This window comes from Oncorhynchus nerka, linkage group LG6 (assembly GCF_034236695.1).
Source record: "Oncorhynchus nerka isolate Pitt River linkage group LG6, Oner_Uvic_2.0, whole genome shotgun sequence".
Classification (NCBI taxonomy): Eukaryota; Metazoa; Chordata; class Actinopteri; order Salmoniformes; family Salmonidae; genus Oncorhynchus; species Oncorhynchus nerka.
In genome coordinates, this window is record NC_088401.1 from 13,952,424 (window position 1) to 13,975,508 (window position 23,085).

Sequence of the window (23,085 nt, forward strand, 5' to 3'; positions counted from 1 at the left end):
AAGCGAGCCTACCCAACAAGTTAAAATGCCTTTTATGCTCGCTTTGAGGCAAGCAACTCTGAAACATGCATGAGAGCACCAACTGTTCTGGATGACTGTGTGATCACACTTTTCGAATCCGATGTGAGCAAGACCTTCAAACAGGTCACAAAGCCACTCGGCCAGACGGATTACCATGACGTGTACTCAAAGCATACACAGACCGACTGGCAAGTGTCTGACATTTACAACCTTTCCCTGACCTAGTCTGTAATACCTACATGTTTCAAGCAGACCACCATAGTTGCTGTGCTCAAGAAAGGGAAGGTAACCTGCCTAAATGATTACCTCCCCGTAGCACTCAAGTCGGTAGCCATGAAGTGCTATGAAAGGCTCACAACCCCATTATCCCGGGAACCCTAGACCCACTCCAATTCGCATACCACCCCAACAGATGACGCAATCTCAATCGCACTCCACACTGCCCTTTCCCACCTGGACAAAAGGAACACCTATGTGAGAATGCTATTCATTGACTACAGCTCAGCGTTCAACACCATAGAGCTCACAAAGCTCATCACTAAGCTAAGGACCCTGGGATTAAACATCTCCCCTGCAACTGGATCCTGGACTTCGACAGGCCGCCACCAGGTGGTAAGGGTAGGCAACAACATCCTCCACGCTGATCCTCCAAATGGGGGCCCCTCAGGGGTGCGTGCTCAGTCCCCTCCTGTACTCCTTGTACGGCCAGGCACGACTCCAACACCATCATTAAGTTTGCTGATGACAACAGTGGTAGGCCTGATCCCCGACAACAACGAGACAGTCTATAGGGGACGTCAGAGACGTGGCCGTGTGGTGCCAGGACACCAACCTCTCCCTGAACATGATCAAGACAAAAGGAGATGATTGTGGACTACAGGAAAAGGAGGACTGAGCACGCCCCCATTCTCATTGACGGGGCTGTAGTGGAGCAGGTTGAGTTTTTCAAGTTCCTTAGTATCCACATCACCAACAAACTAACATGGTCCAAGCCCCCCAAGACAGTTGTGAAGAGGGCAGGACAAAACCTATTCCCAATCGGGAGACTGAAAAGATTTGGCATGGGTCCTCAAATCCTCAAAAGGTTCTACAGATGCACCAGAGAGCATCCTGACTAGTTGCATCACTGCCTGGCATGGAAACTGCTCGGGCCTCTGACCACAAGGCACTACAGAGTGTAGTGCGTACGGCCCAGTACATCACTGGGGCCAAGCTTCCTGCCATCCAGGACCTCTATACCAAGCCTTGTCAGAGGAAAGCCCTAAAAATTGTCAAAGACTCCAGCCACCCAAGTAATAGACTGTTCTCTCTGCTACCGCACAGCAAGCGGTACCGGAGCACCAAGTCTAGGTCCAAGAGGCTTCTAAACAGCTTCTACCCCCAAGCCATAACTCTAGAACATCTAATTAAGTGGCTACCTAGACTATTTGCATTGCCCACCCCTCTTTTAAGCTGCTGCTACTCCGTTTATTATCTATGCATACTTACTTTAATTACAACTAACCAGTACCCCCTGTATATAGCCTCGCTATTGTTATTTTACTGCTGCTATTTAATTATTTGTTACTTTTCTTTGTTATTTTTCTTAAAACTGCATTGTTGGTTAAGGGCTTGTAAGTAAGCATTTCACTAAGGTACCTGTATTCGGTGCACGTGACAAATACAATTAGATTTGTAAGGGCTAATTGACCAAGAAGGAGTGACGGAGTGCTGCATCAGATGACCTGGCCTCCACAATCATCTCAACCCAATTGATATGGTTTGGGATGAGTTGAACCACAGAGTGAAGGAAAAGCAGCCAACAAGTGCTCAGCATATGGGAGAACTCCTTCAACACTGTTGGAAAAGCATTCCAGGTGAAGCTGGTTGAGAGAATGCTAAGCATGTGCAAAGCTGTCAACAAGGCAAAGGGTGGCTACTTTGAAGGATCTCAAATACAACATTATTTGTCTGACACTTTGTTCACTACATGATTCCATGAGTTATTTCATAGTTTTCGTGTCTTCACTATTATTTTACTATGTAGAAAATAGTAATGAATTAGTGGGTGTGTCCAAACTTTTGACTGGTACTGTTTGTTTACCAGGACTTCTAATCTAAACCTGTATCTGGTTTGTTGTGATAACTCAGATTCCCACAAGATACAGATCTGAAGAGGATGAGAGGATAACGAGCTGTGGTGATCTGACCTAGGTAATGTTGGCATAACCTTACCCAAATGTTGTCAATGTAGGCTACTGCTTGCTCAGTGTCACTCTGTCAATCATGCCACTGCAACAAATACAGGTTTCTCCTCTACAACTACAGTCTGCCCACCATAACCCAGACCCGTGTGTGGGTGTGCATGCCTACTGAAAAACAAATGACGAAATACAACTCCTCAAATTAAAACGTAAGAAAAAGAGTATACATTATAAATTGATCATTATGATACAAGTACAAAGTTCACAATGGCAAAACATATAACTTGTGATAAAAATACATTTCTGAAATCATTTGTATATTACAGTTACACAACAACAACACTATCACATCCAAACACATTGACTGAAGAACTCTGATCCATCTTAACCACTTCGCTCACCAAGGAAAGTACTGAACTGATTTCTTATTGGACAATTCAGTGTATTCAGAACACAACAAGCTCAGGTCATCCATTGTGTTCTGTCAGTTTAGTCCATATACACATATGAGAATATATCAGTATTCTCCAACGGATCCTGATCCCACATAATTCTCCCTTAAACGTATGCGCACGCACACACACAGTTTCTCTCTTCCCCACGCTATGCCAGAGTTCTCTCGGCTGATAGACCAATCTTAGTGTGGTCGTCATCATGCTCGTCGTCAGGGAGGGGCTCGTACTGGCGACGATACAACAGGCGGGTTACCAAGGTGATGATGAACATCTCCAGGATTAACAACTGTTGACTCATCACTACAGAGAGAGAAGGAGGGCGTGGGAGAGAAAGATGGGGGACAGAGAAAGAGAGAGAGGTCACTTAGGGTATCTTCTGGCCTGTGAGGATAGTGTGTGTATGTTTAATAAGGGATATAGTGATGGATGGAGATGAGGAGGTGAGAGTCTCACAGTATCCCCTGGCCTGAGAGGAGTATGGCGGGGTGCAGGCGATCGTTCCCATCATAGCCAGGATGTTGATGATGGCAGACTGGAGCTGACTCAGCACTAGCACCAGCTACACAGACACAGCATCATGGGTAAAACATGTCAAACACTGTGCTCAGCATGAGTAAACATGTTATCATTTGCTTTTTCAGGGTATTAACTGACCTCTGATTGGTTGAGGGGGGCCTTACTGTATACCAGAGTTCTCCAACCCTGTTCCTGGAGAGCTGCCGTTCTGCAAGTTTTCACTCAAACCCAAGTTGTATCTAACCTGATTCAGCTAATTATTAGAATCAGGTGCACTAGATTAGGCCATAACAGGGTTGGAGTGAAAACCTGCAGGACGGTAGCTCTCCAGGAACAGGGTTGGAGAGCCGTGCTTTACGTCTTTCCTCTGATTGGCTCAGTGACATAGCTTGTGTGTGTGTGTGTGTGTGTGTAATCTCACCTGGTACATGGCGTATTTGGGAATGATCTTGAGACTGCGCAGCGTGGTCCTGAGATGCATGAACATGATGGCTACAGGCCACAGTGCTATGATGGTCAGGACCCCCACTCCCAGGGATATCCAGATGGACGCTCCTGTTACCGCCGTCTGAAACACATACGTCTGTGAGTGTGTGTGTGTGTGTGTGTGTGTGTGTGTAGATAGTCCCTGGTTCCAGCCCAGGTTATGGAGATGAGCAGGAGAGAGTCAACACTGTTACGTCTGTGAGTGTGTGTGTGTGTGTGTGTAGATAGTCCCTGGTTCCAGCCCAGGTTATGGAGATAAGCGGGACAGAGTCAACACTGTTACGTCTGTGAGTGTGTGTGTGTGTGTGTGTGTGTGTGTGTGTGTGTGTGTGTGTGTGTGTGTGTGTGTGTGTAGATAGTCCCTGGTTCCAGCCCAGGTTATGGAGATAAGCGGGACAGAGTCAACACTGTTACGTCTGTGAGTGTGTGTGTGTGTGTGGGGGAGTTTTCATATGGGCGTGTGCGTTTGGGAAGAATATGGTTGAGTGTGTGTGTCTGTGTGTGTGTGTGTAGGGGAGTTTTCCTATGGGCGTGTGCGTTTGGGAAGAATATGGTTCTGTGTGACGCCCCACACTCACATCTGTAACGTCGAAGTTGCCATTGGTCCAGAGGATGACTGACAGAATGGTGAAGACAACCTTCATCAGGGCGAACTGAAACGACCCCAACTTCAGCAGGAACAAACTCCGTCTGGAGAAAACCAGAGGAAAACATTCTATCAACGTATATTTAATACAGAGAATTATAATGGAGTGTAATGACACCATTTTTTAAAAACATATTAGCATGATGTTGTAAATTGTCATGCCTCTTTACTGAGACCTATAGGGTGCAATGACCAGCAAGGGGCATATTTGGGGTGGTAATGTTTTCTGACATGGGTCCATAGAGACGAGGGTGAGTGGCCAGGGGTGCATTCAACCTGCCGGGGGCCTGAACCAATCAGATGGTCGTATGGAGTAGACCAAAGGGCAGCGTGGTTAGAATACATTCTTCTTTATTTAATGAAGAACACTTAAACAAAACAACAAAACGACCGTGACTGCTAATGAAACAATGTGCTAACGTGCAACATAACATAGACAATAACCCACAAAATACCCAAAGAAGATTGCTGCCTAAATATGGTTCCCAATCAGAGACAACGATAAACACCTGCCTCTAATTGAGAGCCAATCTAGGCAACCATAGACCTACATAAACACCTAGATGGAAACAACCCCATAAATCTACAAAACCCCTAGACAGTACGAACACCCTAGATGAGACAAAAACACACATACCACCCTCATCACACCCTGACCTAACCAAAATATATGAAAGAAAACAAAGAATACTCAGGTCAGGGCGTGACAACCAATACAGATAGTTTTACTACTAAACAGTGTGTGTTACCGTGTGATGTTGACATGGGGTAGACAGAGGCAGCAGCAGCAACAGGGACCAGTACTGATCTTCAATTTGTTCCTCCCTGCTCGCCGTAGAAACGCCTCGTCACCCCCCACCTCCTCGATCATTAACACCAGGAACTTAAACACTACGATCGCAAAGTAGCTGTGGAGACGAGCTCAAACATGTTACACACATCAAGAACACCAAGCAGTGAAGGAGGGAAGATAGACGGCGGGAGAGATGGGTTTGGAAAGATCTACACAGACTATTGTAATGGTGTCTTCAGTATCTCTGTATGTTTTGCTGACACGAGGTATGTCTTCCTGCTCTCTAAAGGGTTTCCTGTCTGAGATCAAGAGAACCCCAGATTCACTTAGACACAGGAAGAGATAGAAGGTGGAGGAGAGGAAAGAGGATAGGATGGGACAGAGAGAGAAAATGAAAGACAGTAGAGAGAGAGAGAGAGAGAGAGAGAGGAAAAGAGCAAGGGATGAGTAACATACCAGGCGGAGGTCATGTCAGTAAACATGGTGGCTCGGGGAATCCACATCCCCAGACAGGACATGGTGCCAATCACCTGACACACACAGCAGAGACATACAGCCTTAGTTTGGAAACTTTAACAATGCAGTCTTCCTAACCGTGCTACTGCCCTAGAATTTCCTAGTAAACTGACGGGATGAGTCATAACTAAACTTTTTTATTTTGTTCCTTGTGTTTCTACTGTAGATGGACGTACCAGCAGGTACCAGATTAAAGGCTGCCTTCAGTGTGTTCTTACCACGTGTTTCTACTGTAGATGGACGTACCAGCAGGTACCAGATTAAAGGCTGCCTTCAGTGTTTTCTTACCACGTGTTTCTACTGTAGATGGACGTACCAGCAGGTACCAGATTAAAGGCTGCCTTCAGTGTGTTCTTACCGGCGCTGCCCCATTGACCCAGATGATGGCGCTCTTCTTGTTGGAGGGAACCTTCCGGTAGATGTACCAACACTCCTCTATGTAGACCAGCATGGACACCGCTGCCATGAAGGTCAGCACAGAGTACAGGATGATACCAAAGATGTCCAACTCTAAAGGCAGACCGAGAGACAGAGGAGGTGTTTATGGGAAGACAATGAAAAGTAGTGAACAGGAAATCAAACACAGCACCATCCCCTCTGCCAAACACAGAGGAACTAACGCACACATGCAAATGCATGCACACAATTAACTAAGAATAAACTGACACATACACTTGTACACATGTCTGCAGACAGCCATGTCAAATAAAATGTTATTTGTCACATGGTTCATAAACAACTGGTTTAGACAAACAGTGAAATGCTTACTTATGTGTCCTTTTCCAACAATGAAGAGTTAAGATTATATATACAGTACGATTCAAAAGGTTGGACACATCTACTCATTAAATTGTTTTTACTATCTTGACATTGCAGAATAATAGTGAAGACATAACTATGAAATAACACATATGGAATCATGTAGTAACAACAACAAAAAAAGTGTTAAACAAATCAAAATAGATTTTATTTGTTACATTCTTGGAGTAGCGACCCTTTACCTTGACAGCTTTACACACTCTAGGCATTCTCTCAACCAGCTTCATGAGGTAGTCACCTGGAATGCATTTCAACTAACAGGTGTGCCTGGTTAAAAGTTACATTTGTAGAATTTCTTTCCTTCTTAAAGCGTTTGAGCTTTCAGTTGTGTTGTGACAAGGTAGGGGTGGTATACAGAAGATATCCCTATTTGGTAAAATACCAAGTCCAAGAACAGCTCAAATAAGCAAAGAGGAACAACAGTCCATCATTACTTTAAGACATGAAGGTCAGTCAATACGGAACATTTCAAGAACTTTGAACGTTTCTTCAAGTTCAGTCGCAAAAACCATCAAGCGCTATGATGAAACTGGCTCTCATGAGAACCGCCACAGGAAGAGAAGACCCTGAGTTACTTCTGCTGCAGAGGATAAGTTCATTAGAGTTACCAGCCTCAGAAATCGGCAATTAACTGCACCTCAGATTGCAGCCCAAATAAATGCTTCACAGAGTTCAAGTAACAGACACATCTCAACATCAACTGTTCAGAGGGGACTGTGTGAGGCCTTCATGGTCAAATGGATGCAAAGAAACCACTACTAAAGGACACCAATAAGAAAAATCGACTTGCTTGGGCCAAGAAACACAAGTAATGGACATTAGACCAGCGGAAATCTGTCCTTTGGTCTGATGAGTACAAATTTGAGATTTTTCATTCCTACTGCCATGTCTTTGTGAGACACCGAGTAGGAGAACGGATGATCTCTGCATGTGTGGTTCCCACCGTGAAGCATGGAGGAGGAGGTGTGGGGGTGCTTTGCTGGTGACATTCAAGGCCCACTTAACCAGCATGGCTACCACAGCATTCTGCAGCGATACGCCATCCCATCTGGTTCGCGCTTAGTGGGACTAGCATTTGTTTTTCAACAGAACAATGACCCAACACACCTCAAGGCTGTGTAAGGGCTAATTGGCCAAGAAGGAGCGTGATGGAGTGCTGCATCAGATGACCTGGCCTCCACAATCACCCGACCTCAACCCAATTGAGATGGTTTGGGATGAGTTGGACTGCAGAGTGAAGGAAAAGCAGCCAACAAGTGCCCAGCATATGTGGGAACTTCACCTGGAAAAGGATTCCAGGTGAAGCTGGTTGCGAGAATGCCAAGCGTTTGCAAAGCTGTCATCAAGGCAAAGGGTGGCTACTTTGAAAAATCTTAAATATAAAATAAATGTTGATTTGTTTAACAGTTTTTTGGTTACTACATGATGTGTTATTTCATAGTGTTGATGTTTTCATTATTATTCTACAATGTAGAACATGGTAAAAAATAAAGAAAAACCCTTGAATGAGTAGGTGTGTAAATAAATACGCAGTGAATAATGAATCACAAGTTAAAAAAATAACATGGGGAGGCAGGGTAGCCTAGTGGTTAGAGCGTTGGACTAGTAACCGGAAGGTTGCGAGTTCAAACCCCCGAGCTGACAAGGTACAAATCTGTATTTCTGCCCCTGAACAAGGCAGTTTAACCCACTGTTCCCTGGCCGCCATTGAAAATAAGAATTTGTTCTTAACCGACTTGCCTAGTTAAATAAAGGTTAAAAAATATATATATATAAAAATACAGGGAGAACCGAGTCAATGTTCATTAGGATCCCCTTTAGCTACTGCACATGTAGAAACTACTCTTCCTGGGGTCCACACAAAGAATGTACATCACAGAATAGTAATATACAAGATATTACATTATTATAGACAATAAATACTATTTACACACTATTCATATATACATACTAATAATTCATAAATTAATAAAAATGTATATATACAGTTAAATTAGATCTTTACAAAAATAGGAGAGGCGCTGTGATAAATGATCTTATATCCGTTTTTTAACAACCACTGGTGGCAGAGCTTTCCATGATGACATGGCTCAATACATAACTGAGCGACACATTAAATCTGTTTTGGGTACAGTGCAGAAATCCACAGTGGTGTGTCTGGTGAGGTATATCTGTTTGAAGTGTACGCAAATATACTGAACAACAATATAAACACAACATGTAAAATGTTGTTTCGTGAGTTGAAATAAAAGATCCCAGAATTGTTCCATACACACAAAAATATTTTTTCTCAAATTGTGTGAACAAATTTGCTTACATCCCTGTTAGTGAGCATTTCTCCTTTGTCAAGATAATCCATCCACCTGACAGGCGTGGCATATGAAGGAGCTGATTAAACAGTATGATCATTATATATATATATATAAGTGGACCTTGTGCTTGGGACAATAAAGCCACTAGAATGTGCTACATAACGCCACAGATGTCTCAAGTCGAGGGAGTGTGCAATTGGCATGCTGACTGCAGGAATGTCCCCCAGAGCTATTGCAGCAAATTTAATCTTCATTTCTCTAGAAAATGTGGCAATACGTTCAACTGGCTTCACAACCACAGACCATGTGTAACCACGCCAGCCTAGGACCTACACATCCGGCGTCTTCACCTGCGGGATCGTCTGAGACCAGACACTCAGACAGCTGATGAAACTGTGGGTTTGCACAACCGAAGAATTTCTGCACAAACTATCTCAGGGAAGCTCATCTGTGTGCTCGTCATCCTCACCAGGGTCTTGACCTGAATGCAGTTTGGCGTCGTAACTGACTTCAGTGGGCAAATGCTCACCTTCAATAGTCAGTGACACCCTTAGAGAAGTGTGCTCTTCACGGATGAATGCCGGTTTCAACTGTACCGGGAGATGGCAGATTGTGTTTATGGCATCCTGTGGGAGAGCGGTTTGCTGATGTCAACGTTGTGAACAGTGTGCCCCATGGTGGCGGTGAGGTTATGGTATGGGCAGGCATAAGCTACGGACAACAAACACAATTGCATTTTATCGATGGCAATTTGAATGCAGCGAGATACCGTGACGAGATCCTGCGGCCCATTGTCGTGTCAATGCAGATAGTCTGGGTAGCTATTTGATTAGCTATTTAGCTTTGGGCCTTTCTCTGACACCGCCTGGTATAGAGGTCCTGGATGGCAGGGAGCTCAGCCCCAGTGATGTACTGGGCTGTACACACTACTCTCTGAAGCGCCTTGCGGTCGGATGCCAAGCAGTTGCTGTACCAAGCGGCGATACAGCCAGTCAAGATGCTCTCAATGGTGCAGTTGTAGATCTTTTTGAGGATCTGAGGGCCTATGACAAATCTTTTCAGCCTCCTGAGGGGGAAGAGGCACTGTCATCTCCTCTTCACAACTGTCTGGGTGTGTGTGGATCATGTTAATTCCTTCGGGAAGTGGGGGAAGGAAGTCCTTGCTCCCTGATTTCTGGGAGAGCATCTTGGTTTGTGAAAGAGGCATAAGGACATGATTAGAGAAGAGAGAGAGAGGAGGGGAGGGAGATGAGACAAACCCATAAGGACATGATTAGAAAAGAGCGAGGGATGGGGAGAGGATTGCGTTTCAGTCCACTCCAGCGAGTTACAGATGTGTTTTTAACACAGTGTCATGAAATTGTTGCTTCTTCAGATCAAGGATCTGCTTACTACAATTTAGCCATTAGGGAGGAAAATGCACTCCCCTTTCAAACACACTATATCAACACCAAGACCGGATTCAGAACTCAGGTTATCCAGAGTGATGCAGAGCAGGGGTATGAAGTAGGACTGTTGACCATGCAGTCAAACGTCAGGGATGGGCGGATCTGCAGTACACACATGTTATGCCTGCCTGCTATTGGTCAGACCAACAGTTATGTCGTCCAAACAGAGCATCCGTCACATCCTATTTAAACTGTTCCTACTGTAACCGTGGGGTGCTGTAGAGGGAAACTACTTTGCGTGACAATACTTTTGGATTTTAAGTAGGCCGACATACCAGGATACAAACTATAAGCTGCATACCAGGATACAGACTATAGGCTGCATACCAGGATACACACTATAGGCTGCATACCAGGATACACACTATAGGCTGCATACCAGGATACACACTATAGGCTACATACCAGGATACACACTATAGGCTGCATACCAGGATACACACTATAGGCTGCATACCAGGATACACACTATAGGCTGCATACCAGGATACAGACTATAGGCTACATACCAGGATACACACTATAGGCTGCATACCAGGATACACACTATAGGCTGCATACCAGGATACACACTATAGGCTGCATACCAGGATACACACTATAGGCTGCATACCAGGATACAGACTATAGGCTACATACCAGGATACACACTATAGGCTGCATACCAGGATACACATGAAAAGCTGCATACCAGGATACACACTATAGGCTGCATACCAGGATACACACTATAGGCTGCATACCAGGATACACACTATAGGCTGCATACCAGGATACACACTATAGGCTGCATACCAGGATACAGACTATAGGCTACATACCAGGATACACACTATAGGCTACATACCAGGATACACACTATAGGCTACATACCAGGATACACACTATAGGCTGCATACCAGGATACACACTATAGGCTGCATACCAGGATACACATGAAAAGCTGGATACCAGGATACACACTATAGGCTGCATACCAGGATACACACTATTGGCTGCATACCAGGATACACATGAAAAGCTGCATACCAGGATACACACTACAGGCTACATACCAGGATACACACTATTGGCTGCATACCAGGATACACACTATTGGCTGCATACCAGGATACACATGAAAAGCTGCATACCAGGATACACACTACAGGCTACATACCAGGATACACACTATTGGCTGCATACCAGGATACACACTATTGGCTGCATACCAGGATACACATGAAAAGCTGCATACCAGGATACACACTATAGGCTGCATACCAGGATACACACTATAGGCTGCATACCAGGATACACACTATAGGCTGCATACCAGGATACACACTATAGGCTACATACCAGGATAAACACTATAGGCTGCATACCAGGATACACACTATAGGCTACATACCAGGATACAGACTATAGGCTGCATACCAGGATACACACTATAGGCTGCATACCAGGATACACACTATAGGCTGCATACCAGGATACACACTATAGGCTACATACCAGGATAAACACTATAGGCTGCATACCAGGATACAGACTATAGGCTGCATACCAGGATACAGACTATAGGCTGCATACCAGGATACAGACTATAGGCTGCATACCAGGATACACACTATAGGCTGCATACCAGGATACACACTATAGGCTACATACCAGGATAAACACTATAGGCTGCATACCAGGATACACACTATAGGCTACATACCAGGATACAGACTATAGGCTGCATACCAGGATACACACTATAGGCTACATACCAGGATACACACTATAGGCTACATACCAGGATACACACTATAGGCTGCATACCAGGATACACACTATAGGCTGCATACCAGGATACACACTATAGGCTACATACCAGGATACACACTATAGGCTGCATACCAGGATACACACTATAGGCTACATACCAGGATACAGACTATAGGCTACATACCAGGATACAGACTATTGGCTGCATACCAGGATACACATGAAAAGCTGCATACCAGGATACACACTATAGGCTACATACCAGGATACACACTATAGGCTGCATACCAGGATACACACTATAGGCTACATACCAGTGTGTGGCCAGCCATAGGTAATATGGTGTGATGAAACCCTTAAAACCATAATTTTGTGGTTCAACCATCCTCAGACATCATCAAGCCTCTAAACATCAATAAATAATCTTATTGTGTGTGTGCACTGTTTCATTGCAGTCATTCCATTTCGAATCCCCGAGCTGACAAGTTAAAAATATGTGGTTCTGCCTTTGAGCAAGGCAGTTGACCCACTGTTGCCCGGGCGCCAAAGACGAGGATGTCGATTATGGCAGCCCCCCCACACGTCTCTGATTTAAAGGGGAAGGGTTAAATGCGGAAGACACATTTCAGTCAGTTTCAAAATTACTATTGGATAAAAGGGATTATTAGATTATGTAATCTCTCCAATCTCAATAGGGACTGAATGTATTATGCAGCTAAATCTGTAACTATAACCAGGTTTCCCAGCTTGGTCTCAGACTAGACGTAACATAGTAAACGTAAATCCGGGACACTCAAATTAGTATTATTTTTTTAACCTTTATTTTACTAGGCAAGTTAAGAACAAATTTTTATTTTCAATGACGCCTAGGAACAGTGGGTTAACTGCCTTGTTCATGTATGACATGATTCCTGGGAGTGTGTACATTTAAATGTTGTATTACCATATCATTTTTGTATGTTCTCTCTAGTTATGTACTTGAAAATGTATCAATTGACCAGTTCAGAACATTTGGGCATACTTGATACAAAATATTGTCCAATACTGCCATGCTTCAATGGATCAATCTGAAACTTTGCACACACTGTCATCTAGTGGCCAAAACCTAAATGGCGCCTAAACTGCAATATTATGATGGCATTTCAAAGATGATGAAAAACAAAATTGAAAATTCATGTTTTTTTTGTTTGTATTATCTTTTACCAGATCTAATGTGTTATATTCTCCTACATTAACTTCACATTTCCACAAAATTCAAAGTATTGCCTTTCACATGGTATCAAGAATATACATATCCTTGCTTCAGGTCCTGAGCTACATGCAGTTAGATTAGGGTATGTCATTTTAGGCGAAAATTGAAAAAAAAAAAGGTATGATCCTTAAGAGAGCTGTTTTCAGTCACAGATGGGGACTGGATTAGGTGTGAGCAGTGCAGGAAGTACATATGCTCATAACCGCCATCGATAAAAGACAGTACTGTGCAGCCGTCTTCATCGACCTGACCAAGGCTTTCGACTGTCAATCACCGTATTCTCATCGGCAGACTCAATAGCCTTGATTTCTCTAATGACTGCCTCGCCTGGTTCACCAACTACTTTGCAGACATAGTTCAGTGTGTCAAATCGGAGGGCATGTTGTCCGGAACTCTGGCAGTCTCTATGGGTGTACCACAGGGTTCAATTCTCGGGCCGACTCTTTTCTCTGCATATATCAATGATGTCGCTCTTGCTGCTGGCGATTCCCTGATCCACCTCTACGCAGACGACACCATTCTGTATACTTCTGGCCCCTCTTTGGACACTGTGCTAACTAACCTCCAAAGCCATACAACTCTCCTTCCGTGGCCTCCAACTGCTCTTAAACCCCAGTACAACCAAATGCATGCTTTTCAACCGTTCGCTGCCCGCACCCACCCGCCCGACTAGCATCACCACCCTGGATGGTTCCGACCTAGAATATGTGGACAACTACAAATACCTAGGTGTCTGCCTAGACTGTAAACTCTCCTTCCAGACTCATATTAAACATCTCCAATCCAAAATCAAATCTAGAATCGGCTTTCTATTTCGCAACAAAGCCTCCTTCACCCACGCCGCCAAACTTACCCTCGTAAAACTGACTATTCTACCGATCCTCGACTTCGGCGTCGTCATCTACAAAATAGCTTCCAATACTCTACTCAGCAAACTGGAAGCAGTCTATCACAGTGCCATCCGTTTTGTTACAAAATCACCTTATACCACCCACCACTGCGACCTGTATGCTCTAGTCGGCTGGCCCTCGCAACATATTCGTCGCCAGACCCACTGGCTCCAGGTTATCTATAAATCTATGATAGGTAAAGTTCCGCTTTATCTCAGCTCACTGGTCACGATAACAACACCCCCCCGTAGCACACGTTCCAGCAGGTGTATCTCACTGATCACCCCTGATCACCCCCAAAGCCAACACCCCATTTGGCCGCCTTTCCTTCCACTTCTCTGCTGCCAGTGACTGGAATGAATTGCAAAAATCGCTGAAGCTGGAGACTTATTTCCCTCACAAACTTTAAACATCAGCTATCTGAGCAGCTAACTGATCACTGCAGCTGTTCATAGTCCATCTGTAAATAGCCCACCCAATCTACCTACCTCATCCCCATACTGCTTTTATTGACTGTTTTATGTACTTTTCTGCTCTTTTGCACACCAGTATCTCTACTTGCACATCATCATCTGATCATTTATCACTTGTGTTAATCTGCTAAATTGTAATTATTCGCTCCTATGGCCTATTTATTGCCTACCTCCTCATGCCTTTTGCACACACTGTATATAGACTTTCTTTTCTCTACTGAGTCATTGACTTGTTTATTGTGTTATTGGCTTGTTTATTCCATGTGTAACTCTGTGTTGTATGTGTCGCACTGCTTTACTTTATCTTGGCCAGGTCGCAGTTGTAAATGAGAAGTTGTTCTCAACTAGCCTACCTGGTTAAATAAAGGTGAAATAAAATAAATCTAAAAAGTTGTGCTCCAATTTGACTGGGGATAGCTTTATTTGTGACCTATGTACAAATTAGAATTGTGCCAGAGCAGAGCATGAGAGAGCTGCCACATCAATGTTACACTGAATTAATTAGTTAAGTTATTAAATGTGCAATTTCAATGTTAATGTTATTATTCCATTACAATTTTATATTACAATTTAAAAGAAAATTATGAATTAAAAACCTTTTGCCCCTGAATGTCATTTTGAAGACTGCTGGGATTTAGGGCAATTGTAAAAGTACATAAGTAAAATATTTTGAAGTACTACTTAAAAAAAACTAATTTGTATCTGTACTTTACAATTTATATTTGACAACTTTTACTACACTACAATCCTAAAAGAAAATAATGTACTTTTTAATCCTTACATTTTCCCTGACACCCAAAAGTACTCGTTACATTTTGAATGCTTAGCAGAACAGGAAATGTGTCTAATTCACACACTTATCAAGAGAACATCCCTGGTCATCCCTACTGCCTCTGATCTGGAGGACTCACTAAACAGAGAACATCTCTGGTCATCCCTACTGCCTCTGATCTGGAGGACTCACTAAACAGAGAACATCCCTGGTCATCCCTACTGCCTCTGATCTGGAGGACTCACTAAACAGAGAACATCTCTGGTCATCCCTACTGCCTCTGATCTGGTGAACTCACTAAACAGAGAACATCCCTGGTCATCTCTACTGCCTCTGATCTGGAGGACTCACTAAACAGAGAACATCCCTGGTCATCCCTACTGCCTCTGATCTGGAGGACTCACTAAACAGAGAACATCCCTGGTCATCCCTACTGCCTCTGATCTGGTGGACTCACTAAACAGAGAACATCTCTGGTCATCCCTACTGCCTCTGATCTGGAGGACTCACTAAACAGAGAACATCCCTGGTCATCTCTACTGCCTCTGATCTGGAGGACTCACTAAACAGAGAACATCCCTGGTCATCCCTACTGCCTCTGATCTGGAGGACTCACTAAACACAGAACATCCCTGGTCATCCCTACTGCCTCTGATCTGGAGGACTCACTAAACAGAGAACATCCCTGGTCATCCCTACTGCCTCTGATCTGGAGGACTCACTAAACACATAATGCTTTGTTTGTAAATTATGTCTGTGTTGAACTGTGACCCTGGCTATCTGTAAATTTAAAAAACAAGAAAATTGTGTCGTCTGGTTTGCTTAATATAACACATTTTAAATTATTTACACTTTTACTTTTGATATTTAAGTACATTTAAAACCAAATCATTTGACTTGTACTCAAGTAGTATTTAACTGGGTGACCTTAACTTTTTGAGTCATTTTCTTTTAAAAAGATGTCTATACTTTTACTCAAGTATGAAAATTGGGTGGTTTTATCCACCACTACAACATGGATTGTATGGAAAAGGAACATCAAAGAAAGAACAAAGAGAATAATTGTGCAGGTGAGATAGAGAGGGACTTTATATCAAATCTCCTCCTACTGCAGATATTAAATGGTGACATGTGCAACACCATTTCCCCCCCTAGTTTATTTAAATCATTAAAATAAGACAACTAGACTTGGCTTTTAGGTATTACTTACAAAATAAAAATGATTGAATGGATTTTAACACCTCTGTGAAACCTTATCCCATAATTTCACAGAGGTAATTGCCCCCTGGTACTAAAAAAACAAACATCCCTTTTCTAAAAAAACAACATTTCATGAAATAACTAAAAAGTGTCAACTGTAGCCATTTATTTCCCTTCATAGTTTATTAGCCTAAACTGACCTTCATCCACATACCATTTTTTTTAAATTCCAAACATAAACCAAATTTGTGTAAGCAATTAGACATTGTTCTTAGTGGGGGTTAGTTATCCCCTAGTACCCTAGCCACAACAAGTCCATTTGACGGAAAACATCTCAATTAGATGATAGCATTGTTTTCTTGCGGTTTTTAGAATATTCGCATGAAAATCTGTCATCAATTGGATGGAATTTAGCTAACGTTGCCTAGAATGTAACTAACCTAGAATGTAACCAACCTAGAATGTAACCAACCTGAATGTGTGTTTAATAGCCCATGGACCCGATGGCAAATTGGCAATGCCTTTTCAATGTTTACAGGACAAGCGCATTCAATCAAGCTGCCAGCAGATTGGAGAAACTAACAGCACTTGGCACTGGGCAGCTAAAAAGTTATCGTTGGCTAGTTATGGAAAGTGCAGCTACGGGCCTAGACGAGCGGCTCAACTCACGGAGAAGGATGTTGATGGCCACGGGAGGTTTTTCACTGCAGCTTGGGTCGATGGTTCGGTTCCCGTCCATCCTTGGTCAGCTTGGTTAGAAGTTCTAGAGCAAGTAGAGAGGGCGACGGGGACCGAAAACAAAGAGCTATCTATCCCTCAACCACTCAGACGCATTCAGTTGGCAGCAGTCACTGGTGATAGGAAATGAATGAATAAATCAATTATGCGTGGAGTTTGGTGCATCCGCTACGGCTCCCCTCTGGAATGCGCAACTGCGGGCGAAATCATAGAGAGGAATCACGGATTTCTAAACACTTGTTGAAATAGTTGGACCTGCCTTCTGCTCCGGCTGCACCGCACCGTCGCTTTCTTGGAACTCACGGGCTTGTCTCTACTCGTTGTAGGGCTAGGGACCCCTCCACGGGACCACTTGTGCAATCATGCCCAGCGCGCGGAGAATTACTCATATGTTTGCCTACTAGTTCATATCAAGCCTACCCACTCCCCTCTCTCTTTCGCTCCCCCTCAGTGAAGAGCCATACAAAATGATAGAGGCATTTGGTAGCCAAAAGGCTGTTTTTGCATGGACAGCGTCATTAGGGGCTTCCATCATGTTTCCGCCATTTTAAAGTAGTCAACTGAGTTGTATTCGGAGCATGTGACAAATAACATTTGATTTGATTCCTATGGGTTGTAGCGTCAATGGCGTTGCCCATGCTGTCACATAGGCTATAATGGTACATATACAGTATAAAGATGAATCCTTTACATGCTGCGTGCTACATGAGTAGGCTCACAGAAATAACTCGTCTAAATTACATCAGAACAAAGGACACTTTTGATGGAAAAAAGCTCTATTAATTTAAAAAGACATTAAATAACTAGGATGTGTGTTTGTGAGAGTTTATCACTGGCAGTTAAGAACAAATTCTTATTTTACAATGACGACCTACCCCAGCCAAACCTTAACCCGGACAACGCTGGACCGCCTTATGGAACTCCCAATCGCAGACAGTTGTGATACAGTCTGGAATTGAACCAGTGTCTGAATTGACATCTCTAACACTGAGACCGCTGCGCCACTCAGGAGCCATTACCATGACTTAAGTGGTTAACCGTGCTTGCCTAATTAAATAAAGGTTACATTAAAAATAATAATGGAGACACAATGTGGTGAAGGAGGGGTGAAAGAGAGGGAGTGGAGGAGGGGGGCATTCCTGAGTAGGAGCCGGAGCCCAACTTTATCCCTACCGTCCCCCATCACATGCCGCTGGCTGCTATGGAGATGAGCACAGTGGTGTCATCATGTGAGGTATTTATAACTTGTTCCCCACTTCCTTAGAAAAGAGAATTTAATATACAGTGGGGCAAAAAAGTATTTAGTCAGCCACCAATTGTGCAAGTTCTCCCACTTAAAAACATGAGAGAGGCCTTCTCATTTTGTCTGTCATAGTTGAAGTGTACCTATGATGAAAATTACAGGCCTCTCTCATCTTTTTAAGTGGGAGAACTTGCACAATTGGTGGCTGACTAAATACTTTTTTTGCCCCACCCACTGTACAGGCAGTGTACATACCTGGGTGGCCAATAAAGTTGCATTCACTCTATTCTATTCTATTCTATTACAGTTGAAGTCGGAAGTTTACTTACACTTTAGCCAAATACATTTAAACTCAGTTTTTCACCATTCCTGACAGTTAATCCTAGTAAAAAATCCCAGTCAAGGTCAGTTAGGATCACCACTTTATTTTAAGAAAGTGAAATGTCAGAATAATATTAGAGGGAATTATTTCAGCTTTTATTTCTTTCATCAGAGTGGGTCAGAAGTTTACATACACTCAATTAGTATTTGGTAGCATTGCCTTTAAATTGTTTAAAACGTTTCGGGTAGCCTTCCAGAAGCGTCCCACAATAAGTTTGGTGAATTTTGGCCAATTCCACCTGATCGATCTGGTGTAACTGAGTAAAGTTTGTAGGCCTCCTTGCTCGCACACCATTTTTCAGTCCTGCCCACAAATTTTCTATGGGATTGAGGTCAGGGCTTCGTGATGGCCACTCCAATACCTTGACTTTGCTGTCCTTAAGCCATTTCTCCACAACTTTGGAAGTATGCTTGGGGTCATTGTCCATTTGGAAGACCCATTTGCGTCCAAGCTTTAACTTCCTGACTGATGTCTTGAGATGTTGCTTCAATATATCCACATAATTTTCCTCCCTCATGATGCCATCTATTTTGTGAAGTACACCAGTCCCTGCTGCAGCAAAGCACCCCCACAACATGATGCTACCACCCTTATGCTTCATGGTTGGGATGGAGTTCATCTTGCAAGCCTCAAGCCTAACAGTGGTCATTATGGCCAAAATGTTCTATTTGTATTTCATCAGACCAGAGGAAATTTCTCCAAAAAGTACAATCTTTTTCCCCATGTGCAGTTGCAAACCGTAGTCTGGATTTTTTATGGCGGTTTTGGAACAGTGGCTTTTTCCTTGCTGAGCAGCCTTTCAGGTTATATCGATATAGGACTTGTTTTGCTGTGGATAAACCTGTACATACTTTTGTACCTGTTTCCTCCAGCATCTTCACAAGGTCCTTTGCTGCTGTTCTGGGATTGATTTGCACTTTTCGTACCAAAGTACGTTCATCTCTAGGAGACAGAACTTCCTGAGCGGTATGACGGCTGCGTGATCCCATGGTGTTTATACTTGCGTACTATTGTTTGTACAGATGAACGTGCTTCTTTCAGGCATTTGGAAATTGCTCCCAAGGATGAACCAGACTTGTGGAGGTTTACACATTTTTTTCTGAGGTCTTGGCTGATTTCTTTTGATTTTCCCATGATGTCAAGCAAAGAGGCACTGAGTTTGAAGGTAGGCCTTGAAATACATCAACAGGTACACCTCCAATTGACGTCAATTAGCCTATCAGAAGCATCTAAAGCCATGACATAATTTTCTGGAATTTTCAAGCTGTTTAAAGGCACAGTCAATTTAGTGTATGTAAACTTCTGACCCACTGGAATTTTGATACAGTGAATTATAAGTGAAATAATCTGTCTGTAAACCATTTTTGGAAAAATGACTTGTGACATGCACAAAGTAGATGTCCTAACCGACTTACCAAAACTATAGTTTGTTAACAAGACATTTGTGGAGTGGTTGAAAAACGAGTTGAAATGACTCCAACCTAAGTGTATGTAAACTTCCGACTTCAACTGTATATTCTGTATGGACCAGGGAACAATCAATCAGACAGTTAGGCCTTTGTAAGTTGTCCATTACTGTCTGTTTCATATCCAAATGACAGTTTAATAAATCTACACTTTCATGTGAGAAAAAGCCTTTTATAATTGCTATGCCTGACTAGTTTAGGCTGTTACACAATGATATCAACTCATGATTGAACACGACTCTGTAGCCTCCTCCATTCTGAAACAATAGCCATCGGCTATGTTTCTTCTTCTCAACTCAAAGAAAACATTCAGTACTGCTAACATGTGACACAGAGAGAGAGAGGGAGAGAGCGAGAGAGGGAGAGAGAGAGAGAGAGAGAGAGAGAGGGAGAGAGAGAGAGAGAGGGAGAGAGAGAGGGAGAGAGAGAGGGAGAGAGAGAGAGAGGGACAGAGAGAGGGACAGAGAGACAGAGAGAGAGAGAGAGAGAGAGAGAGAGAGAGAGAGGGAAAGAGAGACCGAGAGAGAGAGAGAGAGACGGAGAGAGAGAGAGAGAGACGGAGAGAGAGAGAGAGAGAGAGAGGGAGAGAGAGAGAGAGGGAGAGAGAGAGAGAGAGAGAGGAGAGAGAGGGAGAGAGAGAGAGAGAGAGAGAGGAGAGAGAGAGAGAGGGAGAGAGGGAGAGGGACAGAGAGACAGAGAGAGAGAGAGAGAGAGAGAGAGAGAGGGGAGAGAGAGAGAGAGAGAGAGGGAAAGAGAGACCGAGAGAGAGAGAGAGACGGAGAGAGAGAGAGGGAGAGAGAGACAGAGAGAGAGAGAGACAGAGAGACAGAGAGAGAGAGAGAGAGAGACGGAGAGAGAGAGAGAGAGAGAGAGAGAGAGAGAGAGAGAGAGAGAGAGAGAGACGGAGAGAGAGAGAGAGAGAGAGAGAGAGAGAGACAGAGAGAGAGAGAGAGACAGAGAGAGAGAGAGACAGAGAGACAGAGAGTGAGGGAGAAGGAGAACTCTTATTCCTAAGTTTCTTTCCATCTGTTATTATTATGTCATCTATGTACCTACCTGATAGTCGGTGGTGGAAAAAGTACTCAATTGACATACTTAAATAAAAGTAAAGATGCCTCAATAGAAAAGTTAAAGTTAAAGTAACCCAGTAAAATACTACTTGAGTTAAAGTTAAAGTCACCCAGTAAAATACTACTTGAGTTAAAGTTAAAGTCACCCAGTAAAATACTACTTGAGTTAAAGTTAAAGTCACCCAGTAAAATACTACTTGAGTTAAAGTTAAAGTCACCCAGTAAAATACTACTTGAGTTAAAGTTAAAGTCACCCAGTAAAATACTACTTGAGTTAAAGTGTAAAAGAATTTGGTTTTAAATATACTTAAGTATCAAAACTAAATGGAGTTGCTAAAATTTAAAGTAAAAGTATAAACCATTTCAAATTCTTTATATTAAGCTAACCAGATGGCACATTCTTCTTTTTTTTCTTTTTTGACAGATGGCAAGGGGCACACTTCAACATTTATAATTTACAAATGAAGCATTTTATGTTTAGTGAGTTCACCAGACCAGAGGCAGTAGGGATGACCAGGGATGTTCTGTGTTTAGTGAGTCCTCCAGATCAGAGGCAGTAGGGATGACCAGGGATGTTCTGTGTTTAGTGAGTCCTCCAGATCAGAGGCAGTAGGGATGACCAGGGATGTTCTGTGTTTAGTGAGTCCTCCAGACCAGAGGCAGTAGGGATGACCAGGGATGTTCTGTGTTTAGTGAGTCCTCCAGATTAGAGGCAGTAGGGATGACCAGGGATGTTCTGTGTTTAGTGAGTCCTCCAGATCAGAGGCAGTAGGGATGACCAGGGATGTTCTCTGTTTAGTGAGTCCTCCAGATCAGAGGCAGTAGGGATGACCAGGGATGTTCTCTGTTTAGTGAGTCCTCCAGACCAGAGGCATTAGGGATGACCAGGGATGTTCTGTGTTTAGTGAGTCCTCCAGATCAGAGGCAGTAGGGATGACCAGGGATGTTCTGTGTTTAGTGAGTCCTCCAGACCAGAGGCAGTAGGGATGACCAGGGATGTTCTGTGTTTAGTGAGTCCTCCAGATCAGAGGCAGTAGGGATGACCAGGGATGTTCTCTGTTTAGTGAGTCCTCCAGATCAGAGGCAGTAGGGATGACCAGGGATGTTCTGTGTTTAGTGAGTCCTCCAGACCAGAGGCAATAGGGATGACCAAGGATGTTCTGTGTTTAGTGAGTTCACCAGATCAGAGGCAGTAGGGATGACCAGGGATGTTCTCTGTTTAGTGAGTCCTCCAGATCAGAGGCAGTAGGGATGACCAGAGATGTTCTGTGTTTAGTGAGTTCACCAGATCAGAGGCAGTAGGGATGACCAGGGATGTTCTCTGTTTAGTGAGTCCTCCAGATCAGAGGCAGTAGGGATGACCAGGGATGTTCTGTGTTTAGTGAGTCCTCCAGATCAGAGGCAGTAGGGATGACCAGGGATGTTCTGTGTTTAGTGAGTCCTCCAGATCAGAGGCAGTAGGGATGACCAGGGATGTTCTCTGTTTAGTGAGTTCACCAGATCAGAGGCAGTAGGGATGACCAGGGATGTTCTGTGTTTAGTGAGTTCACCAGATCAGAGGCAGTAGGGATGACCAGGGATGTTCTGTGTTTAGTGAGTTCACCAGATCAGAGGCAGTAGGGATGACCAGGGATGTTCTCTTGATAAGT

The 23,085-nt window shown here is 43.5% G+C and overlaps 1 protein-coding gene across 2 annotated transcripts; it reads right to left on the bottom strand.

Annotated features, from left to right (window-relative positions):
* Positions 1-2,406: 2,406 nt before the first annotated feature.
* On the bottom strand, positions 2,407-17,761 carry LOC115123210 (organic solute transporter subunit alpha-like). Of its 2 annotated transcripts, none has more exons than XM_029652539.2 (8): positions 17,207-17,761; positions 5,975-6,126; positions 5,557-5,630; positions 5,057-5,215; positions 4,240-4,351; positions 3,597-3,743; positions 3,113-3,218; positions 2,407-2,959 (listed from the first exon to the last, which is right to left on the bottom strand). In XM_029652539.2, exons 1-8 carry the CDS (start codon positions 17,274-17,276, stop codon positions 2,808-2,810), a joined length of 972 nt encoding a protein of 323 aa, XP_029508399.1. In that variant the 5' UTR covers positions 17,277-17,761; the 3' UTR covers positions 2,407-2,807. The 2 variants fall into 2 exon arrangements, with proteins under 2 accessions (XP_029508399.1, XP_029508400.1); XM_029652540.2 differs by lacking the exon at positions 17,207-17,761 and adding an exon at positions 17,010-17,190.
* Between the last annotated feature and the right edge of the window lie 5,324 nt (positions 17,762-23,085).

Bases quoted from the DNA above. Each gene is read 5' to 3' on its own strand.
- LOC115123210 (XM_029652539.2), bottom strand. From the start codon at position 17,276: ATGGACGGGAACCGAACCATCGACCCAAGCTGCAGTGAAAAACCTCCC. The intron at 5,631-5,974 runs GTAAGAACACAC...TGTGTGTGTCAG, and splicing joins GGGTCAATGGGGCAGCGCCG to GTGATTGGCACCATGTCCTG. The intron at 2,960-3,112 runs GTGAGACTCTCA...CTCTCTCTGTAG, and splicing joins CTCTCAGGCCAGGGGATACT to TGATGAGTCAACAGTTGTTA.